The sequence below is a fragment of the Propithecus coquereli genome, unplaced genomic scaffold (genome assembly GCF_000956105.1).
Source record: "Propithecus coquereli isolate 6110/MARCELLA unplaced genomic scaffold, Pcoq_1.0 Scaffold7, whole genome shotgun sequence".
Lineage (NCBI taxonomy): Eukaryota > Metazoa > Chordata > Mammalia > Primates > Indriidae > Propithecus > Propithecus coquereli.
Genome location: NW_012153062.1, coordinates 9,793,968 through 9,811,406, shown reverse-complemented (window position 1 = coordinate 9,811,406; position 17,439 = coordinate 9,793,968). Strand labels below are relative to the sequence as shown.

The 17,439-nt window shown below is 39.5% G+C and overlaps 1 protein-coding gene across 1 annotated transcript in view; it reads right to left on the bottom strand.

Moving 5' to 3' along the window:
- Positions 1–10,597, bottom strand: part of CCBL2 (cysteine conjugate-beta lyase 2) — a 56,026-nt gene extending 45,429 nt beyond the window's left edge. The window contains exons 1-2 of the mRNA XM_012661023.1: positions 10,514–10,597; positions 6,665–6,746 (exon numbers count right to left, since the gene is read on the bottom strand). Of these exons, the coding sequence (XP_012516477.1) occupies positions 6,665–6,745 (81 nt within the window). The 5' untranslated portion in view covers position 6,746; positions 10,514–10,597. The remainder of the gene's footprint in view (positions 1–6,664; positions 6,747–10,513) is intronic.
- Between the last annotated feature and the right edge of the window lie 6,842 nt (positions 10,598–17,439).

The following is a 17,439-nucleotide window of genomic DNA, read 5'->3' as shown; positions in this document are numbered from 1 at the left end:
TATCTAGAGCTATGGTCCCCAACCCCTGGCCCGCAGGACTGGTACCGGTTAGTGGCCTGTTAGGAACAGGACCACACAGCAGGAGGTAAATGGCAGGTAAGCAAGGGAAGCTTCACCTGTATTTACAGCCGCTCCCCATCACATCCCTTGCATCGCCACCTGAGCCACACCCACCCACCCCTTGTGTCAGTGGAAAAATTGTCTTCCATGAAACTGGTCCCTGGTGCCAAAAAGATTGGGCACCGCTGATCTAGAGGATCAACTGAAACTGCAGACCTCCATGCTGCAACCAAATATTCAAATGTTTTCCAACAAAAAGCAGACACAACAAAGTCATTAAAAGGTTGGTTATCTTTAAAATTAACAAATAGTTTTCATTTTTTGAAATTATTAAGTACATAGTAGTTAGATTTTTACAAAATAATGTATATTCTTAAGTATATCTAATTGAAGTTTCTTGAATGCAGCCTTATTTGATTACAGCTAAATTAATACAGCCTTTCAACATGAAAAGGTTCTCCACCCCTGAGCTACACACCAGCCTAGGTGTGTAGTAGGGTATACCATCTAGGTTTGCGTAAGTACACTCTACGATGTTTGCACAACAACCAAATCGGCCTAACGACACATTTCTCAGGTATCCCTGTTATTAAGTAAAGCATGACTGTGTGTGTGCGTGTGTGTTTATACACATACACATACATATAAACACACACACATTTGTATGTATGTTTTGATGTTCCAACAACCACAGTGATGACACTTAGTATTCCTTCATTCCTTAGCACTTATGCCTCTTCCTACATGTCTGTTCTGTTTAAATATAGATCTATTTTAAATTGAAACTTTGTTATATCCTTTCCTAGCTTCCCTGCTTCTTTTTATTTTGTGCTGCATAACTGTTTTGGCTGCTCATGCTTCCAGGAGATTTTGTTACTTCTCAGGGCAGAGCGGTAACTTGTGCTGAAGGGCAGAGTGCGTGTTCCAGGTTGGACAGTGGGAAAGAGATCAGTGCATAAGATGCCTTTGCAGCTCCAAAGCTTTAATCAGATCTCTTAGTTATGTGAGACAGAAACTCAATCTGAAACAGTTTAGGTGAAAAGGAGAATTTATTAGGAAGCTCACGTTACCTGGGGAAGGGCAGAGATACAGCCAGGCTGAAAGGAACTGAAACCAGGAATTTGAACCTGAGAGGGCTTTGGTTCATCTCCATTCTACCCATTCTCTCAGTTTTCTTTTCTTTACATGAGACCAAATAGTCAAATCTCCCAACTTCACTATCATAGAGGGACTGAGAACTGAACACACAAAAATGATAATTATTATAATTGCCTGACTTAAAAAAAACCTATAAAATCTATTATATCATTCAATGGGCTCAAATATCTCTTAAAAAGTTGCCAGGTGAGCCACAGAATGGAAGAAAATATTTACATACATATAGCTGACAAAGGACTTTCATGCAGAATATACAAACAATTTTACAACTGAACAAGGCAAACAACCCAATTAAAAATGGGCAAAAAAATGTGACAGCCACTTCACAGAAGATATACAAATGGCCAAACAACACATTCTAAGATGCTCACCATCATCAGTAATCAGGGAAGTGAAAATTATAATCACAATGAGACACCACTAGATACCCATCAGAGTGGCTAAAATTGTAGATACCGAGTGTTGTCAAGGATGTTGGGCAGCTGGAACTCTACACAAGCCTGGTGGGAACATAAAATGATATAACCACTTTGGGAAACAGTTTGGCAGTTACTTAAACATTAAACATAAATCCATCATGCAACCCAACCATTCTACTGTTTGGTATTTACAAGAGAAATGAAACCCTCTGTCCACACAATGGCTTGCATAGCAATGTTCATAACAGCTTTACTCACAGTAGCCAAAAGCTGGAAACAATCCAAAGGTCCATCAACAGGTGAACAGGAAAACAAATGACAGTATATCCATATAATGGGATATTACTCAGCAATAAAAAGGAATGAACTATTGATACACCACAAACTGGTAAATTTCAAAATCATTATGTGTGAAAGAAACCATAAACAAAATGGTACATGCCACGTGGTATCATTTATATCAAATACTAAAAAAAAAATAAAGCAAACTAATTTATGGTACCGAAAAGCAAATCAGCAGAGTGAGGGATGGAGTGCAAAAGAACATGCAGAATCTTTTAGGGGTGATGGAAATGTCCCGTATGTTGATTGTGGCAGTGGTTTCCTGCTATATACATCTGTCCGATGATTGCTTAATTGTAATTTCAAAAGGATGCAGTTTGTTTAACCTTGATAAAGCTGATTTTAAAAAGCTGCCAAGATATTTTGAAATGATGCCTTCTTTTTCCCTCTTGACAAAATGCCCCTTAAGCAAGCAGACTATAACAAAATTATCTTACAGATTTCAGATGTTTTCTAAGGTATAACCGTCCATTCAAAAACCTGACAAATTACTGTCTTTTGCCACCAGATGGCAGAGGAAAATAACGGAATGTTCCTGTAACGGTGGAAGAACTGAAAGTAAAACTCGGAAGTGGAAATGCAAAGCAGGGAAAGATGACTTACAGATAAACAAGGAAAAAAATCCAATCATGATAAACACAAAAGTGTGCATATTTAACTGAAACTTTTAAAAAACACATATTTAGTTACTTTATTTTATAAAGAATTATTTGTGCCTGACATGTTGTAGCTATTTAATATTTGCTGACTGAACACATGAGTGAAAGGGAAGCCATGTGGACCTCCCCTGAGAGATAACATACTCCAGGAAAAAATGTGTACTTCAGTGGAAAACTATGCACTGGCTACAATAGAGCACAACCTTGGGGCTGACGCTAGCAGGGCTAGACTGTGACTTTGAGCTACTTTGTACTTTTGTAAATTGAAGGTAACTGATAAGGATGCAAGCACTGGGTCTAGAATTTAGATTGGCTTCCCTCCATCCTGTGGAAAACCCAGTTCTGCCTTCATTTACAATTCAATTCCTTTATTACATATACATTTATGCTTTTTGACTTTCCCTTTAAACTGGTTATAACTCTAGTTCCCTCATATGAGTAAAATAAAAATCTTTAACACATGCCCATTTTTATATTTCTATGAGTCGTGATTTAACCTTTTTCTGAAAATTACCTTTTAACAATAACTTTAGAGAAATGAGTTTATTGGAAACAGGTTTTCTAAACCTGAGAGCTGATGGCTTAGGTAAATACAGAGCTGGAATATCAGGAAATGGAGAGTCAGGTCAAGCCAGGAACAAAAAGCCTGATTTAATCTCTTAAAACACTAGGGCCAAGCAAAGATCTTAGAAGAATGAGTGTTTGAGCACCGTCCCCACCCATATCAACAGGCCTGAGCCCTTTCGCCTGTCCACATTATGCAACCCATCCTTCAGCCATAGCTAATTGGATTAGGGTTGGGTAAAGTCAGGCTAAACCAATAAGGGAAACTGGAAATTTGGATTTGAGGCTGAGAGACAGGTCATTTCTGTCGGGTACTTTTGCCAGGAAGAGTGGTAAATCTGGGTCTGGGGCCAGCCTGTGCTCAGTCCCTCACATTCATGCCAAGCTCTGTGCCTTGGAACATACATCTACATTTTAAGCACAATTTCCTAAGTTATTTTATGCAAGGAGCTTTCACGCCAGATAGATCTTAGCTCAAAATTAAACATCAAAACTACTAGTGTTACTTCTTAGGGCGTAATGTTTAGGAAAAAAACAAAACAAAACTAGTGTGTGAAGTAGGCTGGTTACTTGACTTCTCTGAAATTCAGTTTCTTCATTTGTTAAGAAGGAAAGTCAATACTTGCCCCATGTAAATGCTATGGCTATTAAATGAGGCAAATGTATAACTGGAAAAACATAGTTCATCCCACATAATATATAGTCAAAAACTAATGCCCACTCAGAAACTAGAAAAGATTCTCTTAGATACAAGTAGGATTAATAACTTTACACCAAGGGGGCAAGGAGATGTTGGGTATGGACTAAATGCACAATAGATATAACTGTCACATCAAAAGAGGGTTGATTTCTTTATGGAAGGATAGACATAAGGAGAGGGAAAAGGTTTTGTCCAGTTGCTATAAATTAAATATTGATTTTGCTTGTGTGCTTCTCTGGTGGGCATTTAAATTTCAGAAGCCCTTTAAAAAAAAAGACTTTTATATTTTAGAGCAGTTTTAGGTTCACAATGAAACTGAGCGGAAAGTACAGGGGGTTCCCACATAGCCCCTCGCCACCCCACAATCCCTCCTACCATCACATTTCACCCTTTGTTAGACTAACCTTCATTTAAGGTTTAGTCATTCAGATTGCAATTCGTACCCTATCTGCTTTCCTACTCTTCTTCCATTAATAATCTATTGACTGCTTATCCCCAACACATCCTTCCTAAAACAGGACTTCTCGGGGAAATTCTGCATGATACTATGGACACATGTCACATGTTTGTCAACATTCATTTGTTAAATCTTCCTTGCTCATTCCCTTCCTTCTCTCATTCTCTATTGATCAATCACCTATTGATCAATATGTTCTCTGGCATTGTGGCACCAGAGGATACATAAATTTTATTTTCTAATTTCTAAAGCTTTAATATCTAGATGCTAAAACAGGGGACTAAAGGTGATTTTTATCCCGAGTTCCTCTTGTTCCTTTTCTTGCTGTATAGCAGTAAATTTTTCCTTTAACATTCAAAACATTATTTAAAATTACATAAGTAATGAATAAAATGTTTTTGTAAAAAAAGCAAATAATCCAGAAAAGTGTATCCCCTCCTCCATTCTCTTCCGTTTCTCAGATGTAACTTTCATAGTAAGTTTTCAATGATATTAACGATGGTATAGATGAAAAGAATTTTCTAAATAGGTTTACGGTAAATAGTGTGGCTGGTTCTGGTAAGTTTTGCTTAATTGAAACCTACCACCACAGCTCTTGATAACACTGACCAGTCTGCTTTTTTCATTTACCCTTCAATAGAAGATTTTTTTCATCTTGTTATCTGTTGTGCCTATTTTAAATGCAAAGACTTTGATGAACTACAGGGACTTTTAAAATATTGTCCTTAAAATGGTACAACCATTTTGGAAAGTGGTTTGGCAGTTACTTGAAAATTAAACACAAAGCTACCACAACACCCAGGTTGAATTCTATTACAAATTATCTGCAAGTTTGAATAATGCATTGTCAGCGATCCTTGCCTGGAATGTACACAGAATCACCTGGAAAGATTTTTCAAAATAGTTTCCCAACTCATAGAATCAGAATACCTCAGGAAGAATCCTGGATGTGTGTAGTCTCACAAAAGGTCCATGATTAATAATTCTGCATACAAACACCCTTTTGGTACCATGGCTACTTATGATCCCTTTGGGCGACCACACTCACTTCCTTGGCTTCAGCCAACAGCTATGTATGGGAGAAGACCTGAACTAAGGTCACGGTGGCAATAAAGAGGAGAGAGAAAATTCAAGGCATTTATGAGGTAAAATTCATAGTATTTACATATAGAAGGTCATATGATAGCTTTTATGAAAATTTCAAGCCTACTTAAAAGTTGAGAGATTAGAATTAGGTTGAACATGAAACTGCCAATATTCAACTATATTTGTCCTATGAAAACGCCAATTTCCTATGACTTAATATAAAACACTCATATACACATTACCAAGATTCAAAAATTATCAAGATTTTTAGTCACTTGCTTATGTCTCTCTTTTTCCTTTTTCTTTTCTTTTCTTTAATTGCTGAGTAATTTTAAAGCAAATCCTGAACCTTAAGCCATTACACCCCTACACACTTGACACATATATCTAAAAATAATTGACACTTTCTTATATAACTGCAATGTTACTACCAAACCTAATCAACAATAATTCCTTGTTATCATTTAATACCCAGTCTGCATTCATATTTCTCTTTAAAAATGTCTTTTAACATTTTGGTTGACTGCATCAAGTTCCTAAACAAGGTCCATGCATTGTATTTGGTGGTTATGGTTCTTAAACCTCTTTCTTTCCCAGGCAGTCACCCTGAAATACACCTCCTACTTTTTCCCTATGCCACCGACTTGTAGAGGTAACTAGGTCAATTATCGATCCTGTGATGTGACCCACATTCTGGACTTTTCTGTTTGATTTTCCATGATGACACTTGTTCTTCTATATGCTGTATTTCCTATAAACTGGAAGTCACAGAGCCTGTACTTTTTGTACTTTTTAAAATATCCCTTCTTGAGTAGAAAGCACATGCCCTTCAGCCTGCTAGAAGTAGACAAGGGTGAGTGTGCTATTCTGGTTAGGCACTTACAAGCTGTGTGACCTTGGGCAAGGGACTACACCTACCTAAGCCTTTACTTTCTCATATGTAAAATAGGAATATAACAATTCATAACTTGAAGACTTTGGGGAAGATAAAATAAGATAATGAATATACAGTGCCCAATGCATGGCCTGGCCCACAGGCAGGCAAGCAGTTGCTCAGTGAACATCAGTTCTAGTCAGTGACAAGAGATGCCTTCAGCTTGTAAAAGAGAAATATTCATTCCAAAAAAACATTTATAAGAAAGTACCTGCAAATTACAGCTTTTTTTGGACATTGTAGAATATGTACAATATTTATCTGTAAGCAATAAACAACACTTACAGCAGAAGTAGAGAATCGAAGGATTTTTGAAGAATAAATTGTCTTCAGGAATCTTGCTCCACTGCCAAGAGCCAAAAACATTCTAAAAATAAAAGAAAAATTGAAAAGAAGAGTAAATATTTTACAGTTACATCACTGTCAGATACTTACAGCTAGCTGACAGAACATAAGTTTATATAAAATAAATGAAAATTTTTGATAACTGAGCTTTTTTCTTCCTTTCAAGTTTTCTTTCTATGATATAATCTCTAATTACTAGTATCATTCCAATAAATTTATTCCTGCTTATCTTATATAAATTTATATCATTTTATTTTTTAATTTTTATTTATTTAGTTAGTTAGTTACATGGTTACCTTTTATAATGCTTAACTAGGGGCTTTCAGTGTGCCCATCACCGGAATAGTATTCATTGTACCCCACAGGTTGATTTTTGACCCTCCCTTCTTTCCCCTCCTCCCTTCTTGATTTCCTATGACCTTTATATCTCTTTGTGCCTGTGTGTGTTCATCAATTAGCTCCCAATTATTAGAGAGTACATGTGGTGTTTGTTTTTCCATTTCTGAGATACTTCACTTACAATAATGGTCTCCAATTCCATCCAATTTGCTGCAAAACACATTATTTCATTCTTTTTTATGACAAATACATCATTTTAGAACTAGAGATCTGTAATAATATTATGAATTTTAAAAATAAGTCTTTAATTTAATGAAAAGTATTGAATTTCAGTAAGTAAAAGTTCCGTTTTCTAGCAGCTATAAAATCCAGAATATTTCAATCTAGGAACTACTCAAATTTCAAAATCATCTGGATATGGTCACCAGTAAAAGCACAATTTATAACAGTAAATTAAAGTTGTTAGAAATAGGTTATTTAGAAAGTTGTTTGAAAAGATAGATACCAGGTCCTTGATACATACAAAATCTTTCTTTTCAGTTTTCAAGTACACAATACATTGTTATTACCCATTGTGCCCATGTTGTATCACCTACCTCTTTCTTGCTATTTCACCACTGCCAGACTATTACTTCCCTCAACAGCCTCACTGATGCTATCTCCTGACCTGCTGATCTCCTGACGCCTGTCCTTCTCAACCCCAAGTACTGTGATCATCCTAGATAATTTCAATGCCTTCAGAGATGAACCATCAAATATCCCCCCCCCCCATGTCGTTGCTCTCATCTTCCATTCTGCCTTAGTCACTCTCTCCTATGGTCATAACCTGCACGTTGCCAGTCCCCCAGTCTGGTCTAATTCCAAAATAATTAATTGAAGCATTCTGTTCTTTGACCATAAACTATCAATCCTTTCAATTTGCTTAATTATTCCAACTATCAGTATTCTTCAGCAGCATCAGCATCTCCAGGAGGCTGCCTTTTTCCCAATCAGCCCTTACCTTCCTCGTTTGCCCAGTTTAGATGAAGTTCCACCACTTTGACAATGCTTTTGACAATGCCCTATCCCTCCTTGCCCATCTTTCCATCTGTCTGTCAAACCCAACAGCAGTGTCTGTTTTTCCTACGGTCCCTGCAGCTGTGGACTGCTGGGGAAAGTCACACAGGATATGCTTTGAAGGAGGGTCCTAATTCTCCCACGACTTAGATCTCATTTCCTCCCACCTCTACAGCGATCTTGCTCAACTGCACATTCACCTTTCTCCTGTATATTCAACTTTTCTTGGTTAAGTCTTTTCTGGTTAAAAGCAACAAAAACAAAACAGAAACAAATAAACAAAAATAAAACTCTCGACTCTACCTTCTCCCTGTTGCTTATTTTACTAGCTGTCTCCTCCTCAGTCTTTACTCCACAACCCAGTGTAATCTGACTTTTGCACCCATTGCTCCATAGAGGCAGCTCTTGGTAAAGTCAGTTTTGACCTCTATATTGTTCAATCCAGTGGACATTTTGCAACTCTTACTTTCCGTGAGCTCTCTGCAGCTGCAGACACTGCTGGCCAAGCCTTCTCTCCTTGCAGAAATGCCACGTTCCCTTGGCTTGTGACATATTGCAATCCCTCATTTTCTTTCTACCTTGCCCACAATCCACCATTAAATGATGGAATTCCTCAAAACCCAGACCTAGGCTCTCTTCCCATTTCACTCATTACTCTTTCAGTACGAAATCTCATTGTGGAAGGAACCGTGGGATCCATAGTGAAAAAACTGCTCGCCAGAAATGTAAGCAGGCTAACAGATGCAGTTTCAGACCCTTTGAAGCAAGTTATTTTTCTTGTGTACCTTAAACACATTTGAGCAGCATTTTCTAATACAATTAAAATTGCATATGTATATTCACCAATAAGCTAAATAAATTAGCAAAAGTTAGAGAAAATCAAAAGGTATATGGCTCTTAATTCTAAACAATATTTTCACTGTATTCTGCTAGTTTCTCCCTAAAAAACAATTTCTGTGAAGAAAAACAGGCAAATTGTGAATCTAGTTGATCTAATTATAGTATATTTACATCAGGTAATCTCCACATTCAAATACACATGATTAATAGACAATTAAATTGCTGATTTGTTATCAATGGAGTAGATGGTTTAAAATGAAGATTCAGAAGGTATGCTTGGCAGATTTGGGGATGATCTGAAGCTGAGAAGGTTGGTAAATTTTGGGGAGCAGAATCTAAAGCTAAAAGGCAGACAAAGCAATCAAAATGAATTAAGTTCTGGACTTACATTTATCAATTTATAAATGGTTTACATATGGGAAGAGAAGAAGGAAGAAATTTAATTTGACAAAGTCCAGAACATTTGGGTAACTGCAAGCTCAAGGAATATTAACATGAGGCAAAAAGGGCTACCACTCATAACGCATAGCCCGCAATGCTGCAAGAGTCCGACCGATGGAAAGATTACTTTCCTTTCACGACGTTAGTCCACTTCTAAAATGTTGGTAAGGTTCATTGTTACAACAGAGGGCATCTGGAGGTGAACAGGTACTGGTTGGGGAAGTACAGCGGGAAAGACAGGCTTCAAAGCCACGTCATTGGAGCAAGAGTGGAAAAAATTAGCCAGTTAGTCGGCGCAAGATTTAAGGAGACAGATCTTGAAATGGCTGAAAAGCTGTTCTGTGAAAATAGGATTCGTGTAACTATAAATTCCTCCCGAAAGAGTATGGTTCACTGGTTGGAAGTTAGCAGGAATTAGGTTTTTAGCACGTGAAGTAAAACTTTCTAAAGGTCGATCTGCAACGGAGTGCCTGGTGCCAAGCGGCCAGCTGACCAACTCTCCCCGCAGGTAGCAGTAGAGGAGCCCGCAGGCCGGACATGTGGATGACAGATTTCTGTAGTGGCCGGGGGCTTGGCCTGCTAGAGCTGCTCCGACTCCAAAAGCAGCAGATTGGACTGCTTTTCTCTTTTAACTAAAAATTCTGGATTCCACTAAGATTCACTTATATGGCAAGTTAACAGCCTTTGTTTCCTTTTAAAATTAAGAAGTCCAGGCTTACCCTCCCCAGACTGCTTTCTAAACGCCAAAACTGCAAAAACCAAGAGCAAAAGGGCAAGACGATGACCGCGGTCCAGGGGTTCCCTCCTAGGAGGTCGGTCACCTCTGCGCCATTCCCCGTCCAAAAGAAACTGTGTTAATTGCGGGGCTGACCCTCTGCAGCGGCCCCCGCAGTCCTCCCGGGCCCGGGGTCAGGCGGTCCGGCCACCTGCGGCTCGCGCCTCGGCTCAGGAGGGCGAGTCCGGGTCCCGCTGGAAGTCCGGCCCGGCTCCTCCCCCAGCCCCGCCACGCGCGGGCAAGCGCGCCCCACACACCTCCCCTGGCGGCCTAGCGCCTCACGCCCGGGCTTTCCTGGTCCCTCCGCACGGAAGTGCCGCGACTCCCGCCCCACTCACCTCCCTCACAGGCAACAACCTCGCTTCCCAGGCTCGAGTCCCGCCTGGGCTGGCGGGCCTGGCTGGGCGGGGACTGACTCGGGGCGCGCACTGGCTGCGGGGTGGGCCGGGATCTCGGGACTGGAGGAGACCGAGTGAGGGGAGGGTGCAGGGCCGGAGGAGGAAGGGGGCGGGATGGGCCGGGACCGGCTGTGGCCGGGGATTGGCTAAGGGGTGTGGACTCAGGGCGCGCATTGGCTGTGGGTCTGCAGGGATTGCGGCCGGGTGGAGGCCCACGGAGGTCCCAGACCCGAGTGAGGGGGCGGAACGGGGCGGGGACTTGGATACGGATGAGGACTGGGAACGGCATTTAGACCCAGGGCTGGAATTGGCTGTGTGTGACTGATTGGGTTGGGGCAGGTTATAGGATGAAGACTGGTTTGGAAGGATGGGCAAGCCAAGGCCGCTGGGCTTGTACAAGGGCAGGGTTCTGGTTGGAATAACTTTGGAAGATGCCAGAGAGAGGGCGAGGCTAAAAAGAATTTGAAAAAGGGATTGTGGATGTATTTGTTGCCTGAGATGCGGGTGAGGGGGGAAAAAGCGGAGAAAAACTTTACTTTCCTGAGCAGTAAAATGACCTTGATCAGCGAAATGAGAAGGAAAGGGGGATGTGAGACTAAAGGAGAAAGATAAATGACATTTTAAAAGTTAGGACGAGGAAGAACAGCATTGGTTACTTCTTTGGAGAGGGTGGTGTTAGCAAAAGGAGAGTTTCTGTTTAAAATCGAGTTTTATGTTTAAATTTTCTTCCTCTTCTATTTTAAAAGGATGAGAGGAGAAGGAGTGGGAGTAGCGTTAGCGTTGTTATTCAGGCCTAGAGAAAGGAACAAAAATAATCTTTGGTTAAAAGGAACTAGATACAAGGAGGTTCAGAAGACGATTAGGTGTGTGGAGAAATTATGGCGTATGATAGAGAATCTACCCCGAAATTGTGAGCTATTGTGAAGAGCATTCATTTCCCAATGCTTTCCAGCCAAAAGACCTCCAGGAATATACCTGTAAATCAGAAAGTTGGGTTTATTACTTGTTGCAACGAGGGAGAACACACCTCCTGGGGAATTATGGGTCATCTCCATACAAGGTAGAAATAACTCAAAATTTGGGCTCATATTAGGTGATTTTGGGGGAAGGTTCAACGAAATGGAAGTTTGATCTACGTTTATTGGATGTTGTCAGGAAGTGGGGCTAATTCTAAGACCTGGTATTATAATCCATCTTACTTAGAAGGAGGGAGGAAAATGCAAGGCTAAAGCTGTAATTGGCAAAGAAGCAGCAATCATATTAGCTGGGAGAGGAGGATAGTTTGATATTTTTGTAGTCTGCACAGTGACCTTGTTTTTATCTGTGTTTAAGCAAGATTATTAAGTGATCTTGTTTGTTGTTGCACTTCATCATGATCACAGAATGACCTTGTCTGATGGTGTTCTGTGAGATTGTTATGTTTTCACAAAGAATACCCCAGCCAGTTCCTAACAATACTCAGGTTAAGTATCAGTTCAGTTCCTGATTCCACGGGCTACTTTTCTTTTTCTCACATTTACCAAATATGAATTGAATACATAGATGGTTAGGCTACTGGGAAGAATGAGGCAGAGAAAGTAAGTCTTAAACCTTACATTCTGATAGGGAGAAAGGCAACAGACAAGTAAACATAAAATGATCTCAGAGGGTGGTAAGTGCTATGAAAGAAGCAATGATGGGTGGAGATAGCTGGATGTTTAAATAGGATGATCAGGAAAGGCTTCTTTGAGGGGGTGACATTTGAACCCAGAGTTCAATAATAAGGTATTGCAAAAATGATTCTGGAAAGGAAAACAGCATTTGAAAAGGCCCTAAATGTAGGAAAAGGGGCTGTAAAGTGACTCCCTGAAATGACTAGCTAATAGATGTATTACCCTTATACGTTCTGCTGATTTGTTCTCTGAATAAAAGGACGATATATTCCTTATGTAGATATGCCCTTTTCCCTTGCCTCATCTAAAGGACTGAAAATATCCTGAAATGTAGCAGAGAGAAGGCAGTCTTGAATAGTGGATAAGTCAAATTGCCTGGTTTAAATTCCAGCTTTTCAATTTTCTAGCTGTGTGACCTTGGGCAAGTTAGTTCATTTTTCTACAATTCAATTTCCTCATCTGTAAAATGCGGATAATAGAACCTTACTCATAGTGCTCTTGTGAGGACTCAATGATTTAGTAGACCAAACAAATAAAAAAACCAAAAACAAACAAAACTTAGGACAATGCTCAGTCCTTAGTAAGTACTATAAAATCGTTCCTTAAGAAAAAAGGAAAGAGAATCTTTAGGATGGGGCTGCTAGTTATCCCCCTAGAGAATTTAGTATTCTCTTCTTCTATCTGTAGTAATGGAGCCCCCAAATTTCAGCAAAGTACATGGGTGCATGGTATAAAGACTGCATTTCTGGCCTTCATTATAGCTAGGTTGGCCATGTGACCAAATCCTGGCCAATGGCATGTAAGTGGAAGCTGTATGTGCAGCTGCTGTGAAATGTCTTAAAGGGTAGTAGGCTCTTCTCATTCCTTTGGTTTGCAGTTTCCCTGCTGGTTTGAGTGCAGTCTTCATGGCTACAGCCCTCTTGGACCACCACATAGAATCTTCAAGTTGAAAATGGTTTAGAGCAATAAAATGAGAGGGAAGGATCCTGAGCCCTGACGTCATGGAGCCACCACTCCAGCTCCAGACTCACTATCTATATTTATATGAGAGATAAATCAACTTTGATTTTGTTTAAGTCTTTTGTATTTGTTTCCTGTATGTAGTCATAGTATGCCTGTAATGGTTTACCAACTCTTCTAGTTTGATTCCCAAAGGCATTTCACTTTACTTCTACATGGGCCTTCCAGGTGACTATAGAAGAGTGACAGGAAAAAGAACAAGGTGGAAGATATTAGCAATGCCTTATTATCTGCAAATGCTGCTGAAGAGGTGTCTGTGAGTTCTAGGTACTATTAATAAAAGTCAAGCAGTCAGAACTACACTTTCCTTTATCTCATAACCCGAGAGCAGTGCTAAGACAGACCTGCTCTAGGAAACATGACAATTAAGTGTGTATTTGTAAGTTCCTAAAGCCTTTTGCACCTTACATTCCTGCTATGAAGAATTATGTTCACTTTTCTGTCTCATATAGCTATTTTAAATGCAATATTGTGTGTGTGTGTGTGTGTGTATTAGAAGGTTACAGTAAATTAATGCTTCTCAGCCAGGTAATAATAGCTGTACAAACATTAGTTTAAATATTTCAAGAACCATAATAGGAATTGTAAGTTTACCCATAGAAAGGCCCTGTAAGGTAACTATGTATCTGTTTTTCTGTTTTCTCTCTCTATCTACATACACATTTGGCTGAATTGATAGCAACTTAATTGCTAGTATTTGTTTTTTGAACCAATCAGGTAGTCCTGCGGTCCCCAACCCCCCAGGCCATGAACTAGTACCAGTCTGTGGCCTGTTAGGAACCATACTGCACAGCAGGAGGAGAGTGGCAGGTGAGCAAGCTGAAGCTTCATCTGTATTTACAGCCGCTCCCCATTGCTCACATCACCGCCTGAGCTCCGCCTCCTGTCAGATCAGCAACAACATTAGATTCTCATAGGAGCCCAAACTCTACTGTAAACTGCACATGCGAGGGATCTAGGTTGCGGGCTACTTATGAGAATCTAATGCCTGATGATCTGAGGTGGAGCTGAGGCAGTGAGGCTAGTGCTGGGAAGAAGCTGCAAATACAGATTATCATTAGCAGAGAGGTTTGACTGCACAGAAATCATAATAAATCAACTCTTTTCCATCACCCCCAGATGGGACCATTTAGTTTAAGGAAAACAAGCTCAAGGTTCCCACTGATTCTACATTATGGTGAGTTGTATAATTATTTCATTATATATTATAACATAATAATAATAGAAATAAAGTGCACAATAAATGTAATGTGCTTGAATCATCCCGAAACCATCCCCCACCCCCAGTCTGTGGAAAAATTGTCTTCCATAAAACCGGTGACTGGTGCCAAAAGGTTGGGGACCACTGAGACAGTCTTTACAATCTTTGAACAATTTTTAAGAAGGGAAAATAAATTTGACTTTAAAAATCAGTCTGATAGGAAAAAATTTATTCAAAATATGAGATCCATATATAAACTATAATAATAAAAATATAATAATAACAAGTGTATTTGGTGAAAACTTTGGTAAGTTCTGTGCCCTTCAAGACATGGACCAGTTGTGCAGCTTCTGACTAACAGTGTTAGAAAATGCCAATGCACAGGTGAGCATGACTGCATTAGAACCTGGTAGAAATTGCTCGTCCAAGGAAGGTGTCATGTTTCCTTTCTCAGTACAACGTTGCCTCTGGAATTCCTGGTCTATGTTTATAATGCATCTTCTAGCTTTCAGAGGCCTCTCACAGGCTATATGTAGGTTCTCAGCTCCTGGAGGGTTTTTATGGGGACTGCCCTTTTGTTGCCTCAGTTTGTTAGAGTGTGCAATGTCCTCTTGGCGTCACTACTAGTCCAAAGTCAGTGCTACGTGCTTCATGCCAGATAGATCCCTAGAGCAATGTAAGGAACATAAGTCAACATCAGGTTCTCTAGGTTCTTAAGGAAGGGATAATGATGAAATCCTTTGTGGAGAGTAGAGGGAGAAAGTTCTATTCTAAATAGCACAAAAGTGTAGGTAACTATCAAACTCCTCAAATATTCAACACAATGTTTAATAATTAAATGGTAAACATTCAGGGAGAAGCATCAGGAATGGAGTTGGGGTGATAAACAGTACATATAAGATGTTTATATGGCTAGATGTGGTGACTCACACCTGTCATCCTAGCACTTTGGGAGGCCAAAGTGGGAGAATTGCCTGAGGCCAGGAGTTTCAGACCAGTTTGAGCAAGAGCGAGACCCCATCTCTACAAAAAAATAGAATTATCTGGGCGTAGTGGCATGCACCTGTAGTCTCAGCTACTTGGGAGGCTGAAGCAGGAGGATCATTTGAGCCCAGGAGTTTGAGGTTGCTGTGAGCTATGATGATGCCACTTCACTGTAGCCTGGGTGACAGAGTGAGACCCTGTTTCAAAAAAAAAAAAAATGTTTATTCATTTGTTAAAAATTATTTATTGGGTGGAGTGTTTAATATGTGCCTGGGACCCTTCTAGACTCTGTTGATGCTGTGATAAACAAAAAAGACAAAGACCCTGCCCATTGGCCCTTATATTCCAGTAGGCGAGACAGACAATACATTTGGACAAATTCATAGGTAACACAAGGTAGTGATAAAATATTGTGAAGAAAAATAAAAATTCAGGCCACTAGGTGGAGCTCATTGCTTTCCTGACTTCTTTGACGGACCAGCTTCATTGAGGTGGGTAGGGATGCTGAATACCTGATACACAAAGTTGTGTTTGGGTCAAGGTGATAGCTTCTCAGTCCTCTGATCTTTCTCCTTCCAATTTGGATTTATTTTTTTGTACTAATTGACTCATGAAGAGAAAGATGGTTAAGACATACTAAGCGGCTGTGTGAACTGTCTTGGTGTAAGATTAAACCAACTGCTTCCTAAATCATAGATATATGCTATCCTCTCAATTTGCTGGGTATTTAACTTTACATTTTTATCTGTTTAATATCTGTGTTCAACATAGACTTTTAGCTTTTTTTCTTCCTTTTTTTTTTTTTTTTTTTAGAGACAGAGTGTTGCTTTGTCACCCGAGCTGGAGTGCATAGCTCATTGCAGCCTTGAAAACCTTGAACTCCTGAGCCAAGCAATCCTCCCGCCTCAGCCTCCTGAGTAGCTGGAACTACAGGCACACACTACTGCACTTGGCTAAATTTTTTAATTTTTAATTTTTTGTAGAGATGAGATCTTGCTATGTTGCCTAGGCTACTTTTAGCTCTTTGTGATAGAAACTACAATCATGTTTCTCAGTCCTTGGTAGAGTACTTTGTAGATAACAAATATCTTGAATGAATAAATTCCTCTAGCCTAAGCAATTGTTGTGTTCTATGTAGTTTCACCTAACCTCCTGGGGGACTGTTTTGGAGTTAGGTTGGGTAAAAAGAAATCTCTATGATAAAAACTGGGAAAATGTGAAAGTTAACCTTTGTTAGGGTTAATTCTAGAAAGAGGATCTTGGACCTTTTTTTCTCCTGTGCATGGAAGGAACATCATAAGAACTACTAGGGTGATGGAATCTAAGGAGATTCAGGGACTGCGATCTATCCTGACAATCTCTTGGTCTTAGAATGGCATTTAGCATGGAGATCTGCTGCATGCTGTTAGATTTATACCTATTTCATCTTTTTTTGAAGCTATTGTAAATGATATTGTTTTTTAAATTTTGGTTTCCAGTTGTTCATTGCTTATACATAGAAACAGTTAAAGATTGATGTTTTTGTCTTGACCTGTATCTTTTAATCTTTTTAAACTCACTTACTAGTTCTAAGAATTTTATTTTAGATTTCCTGGGATTTTATACATTGGCAATTCATGCTGTCTGCAAATAAGCACGGTTTTTTTTTTTTGTCCTTTCTGTTCTGTATGGCTTTTATGTCCTCTTCTTGCCAGTATAACGTTGAATAGGGGTGGTGACAACGAACATTCTTGCGTTGTTCCTGGATCTGAGGGGCAAACCATTCAGTCTTTCATCAAGTATGGCGTTAGCTGTAGGTTTTTTTGTAGATGCCTTTTAACACTTTGAAGAAGTTGATTTCTACTGCTAGTTTGCTGAATTTTCTTATGAATGGATGTCATATTTTGTAAAGCTTTTTTGGTATCTATATAATTGTGTGTTTTTTCTTTTGTAGACTTTTAGTGTGGTGAATTACATTAATTGATTTCTTGAACTGCCTGGCATTCCCAGGATAAATCCCACTTGACTGA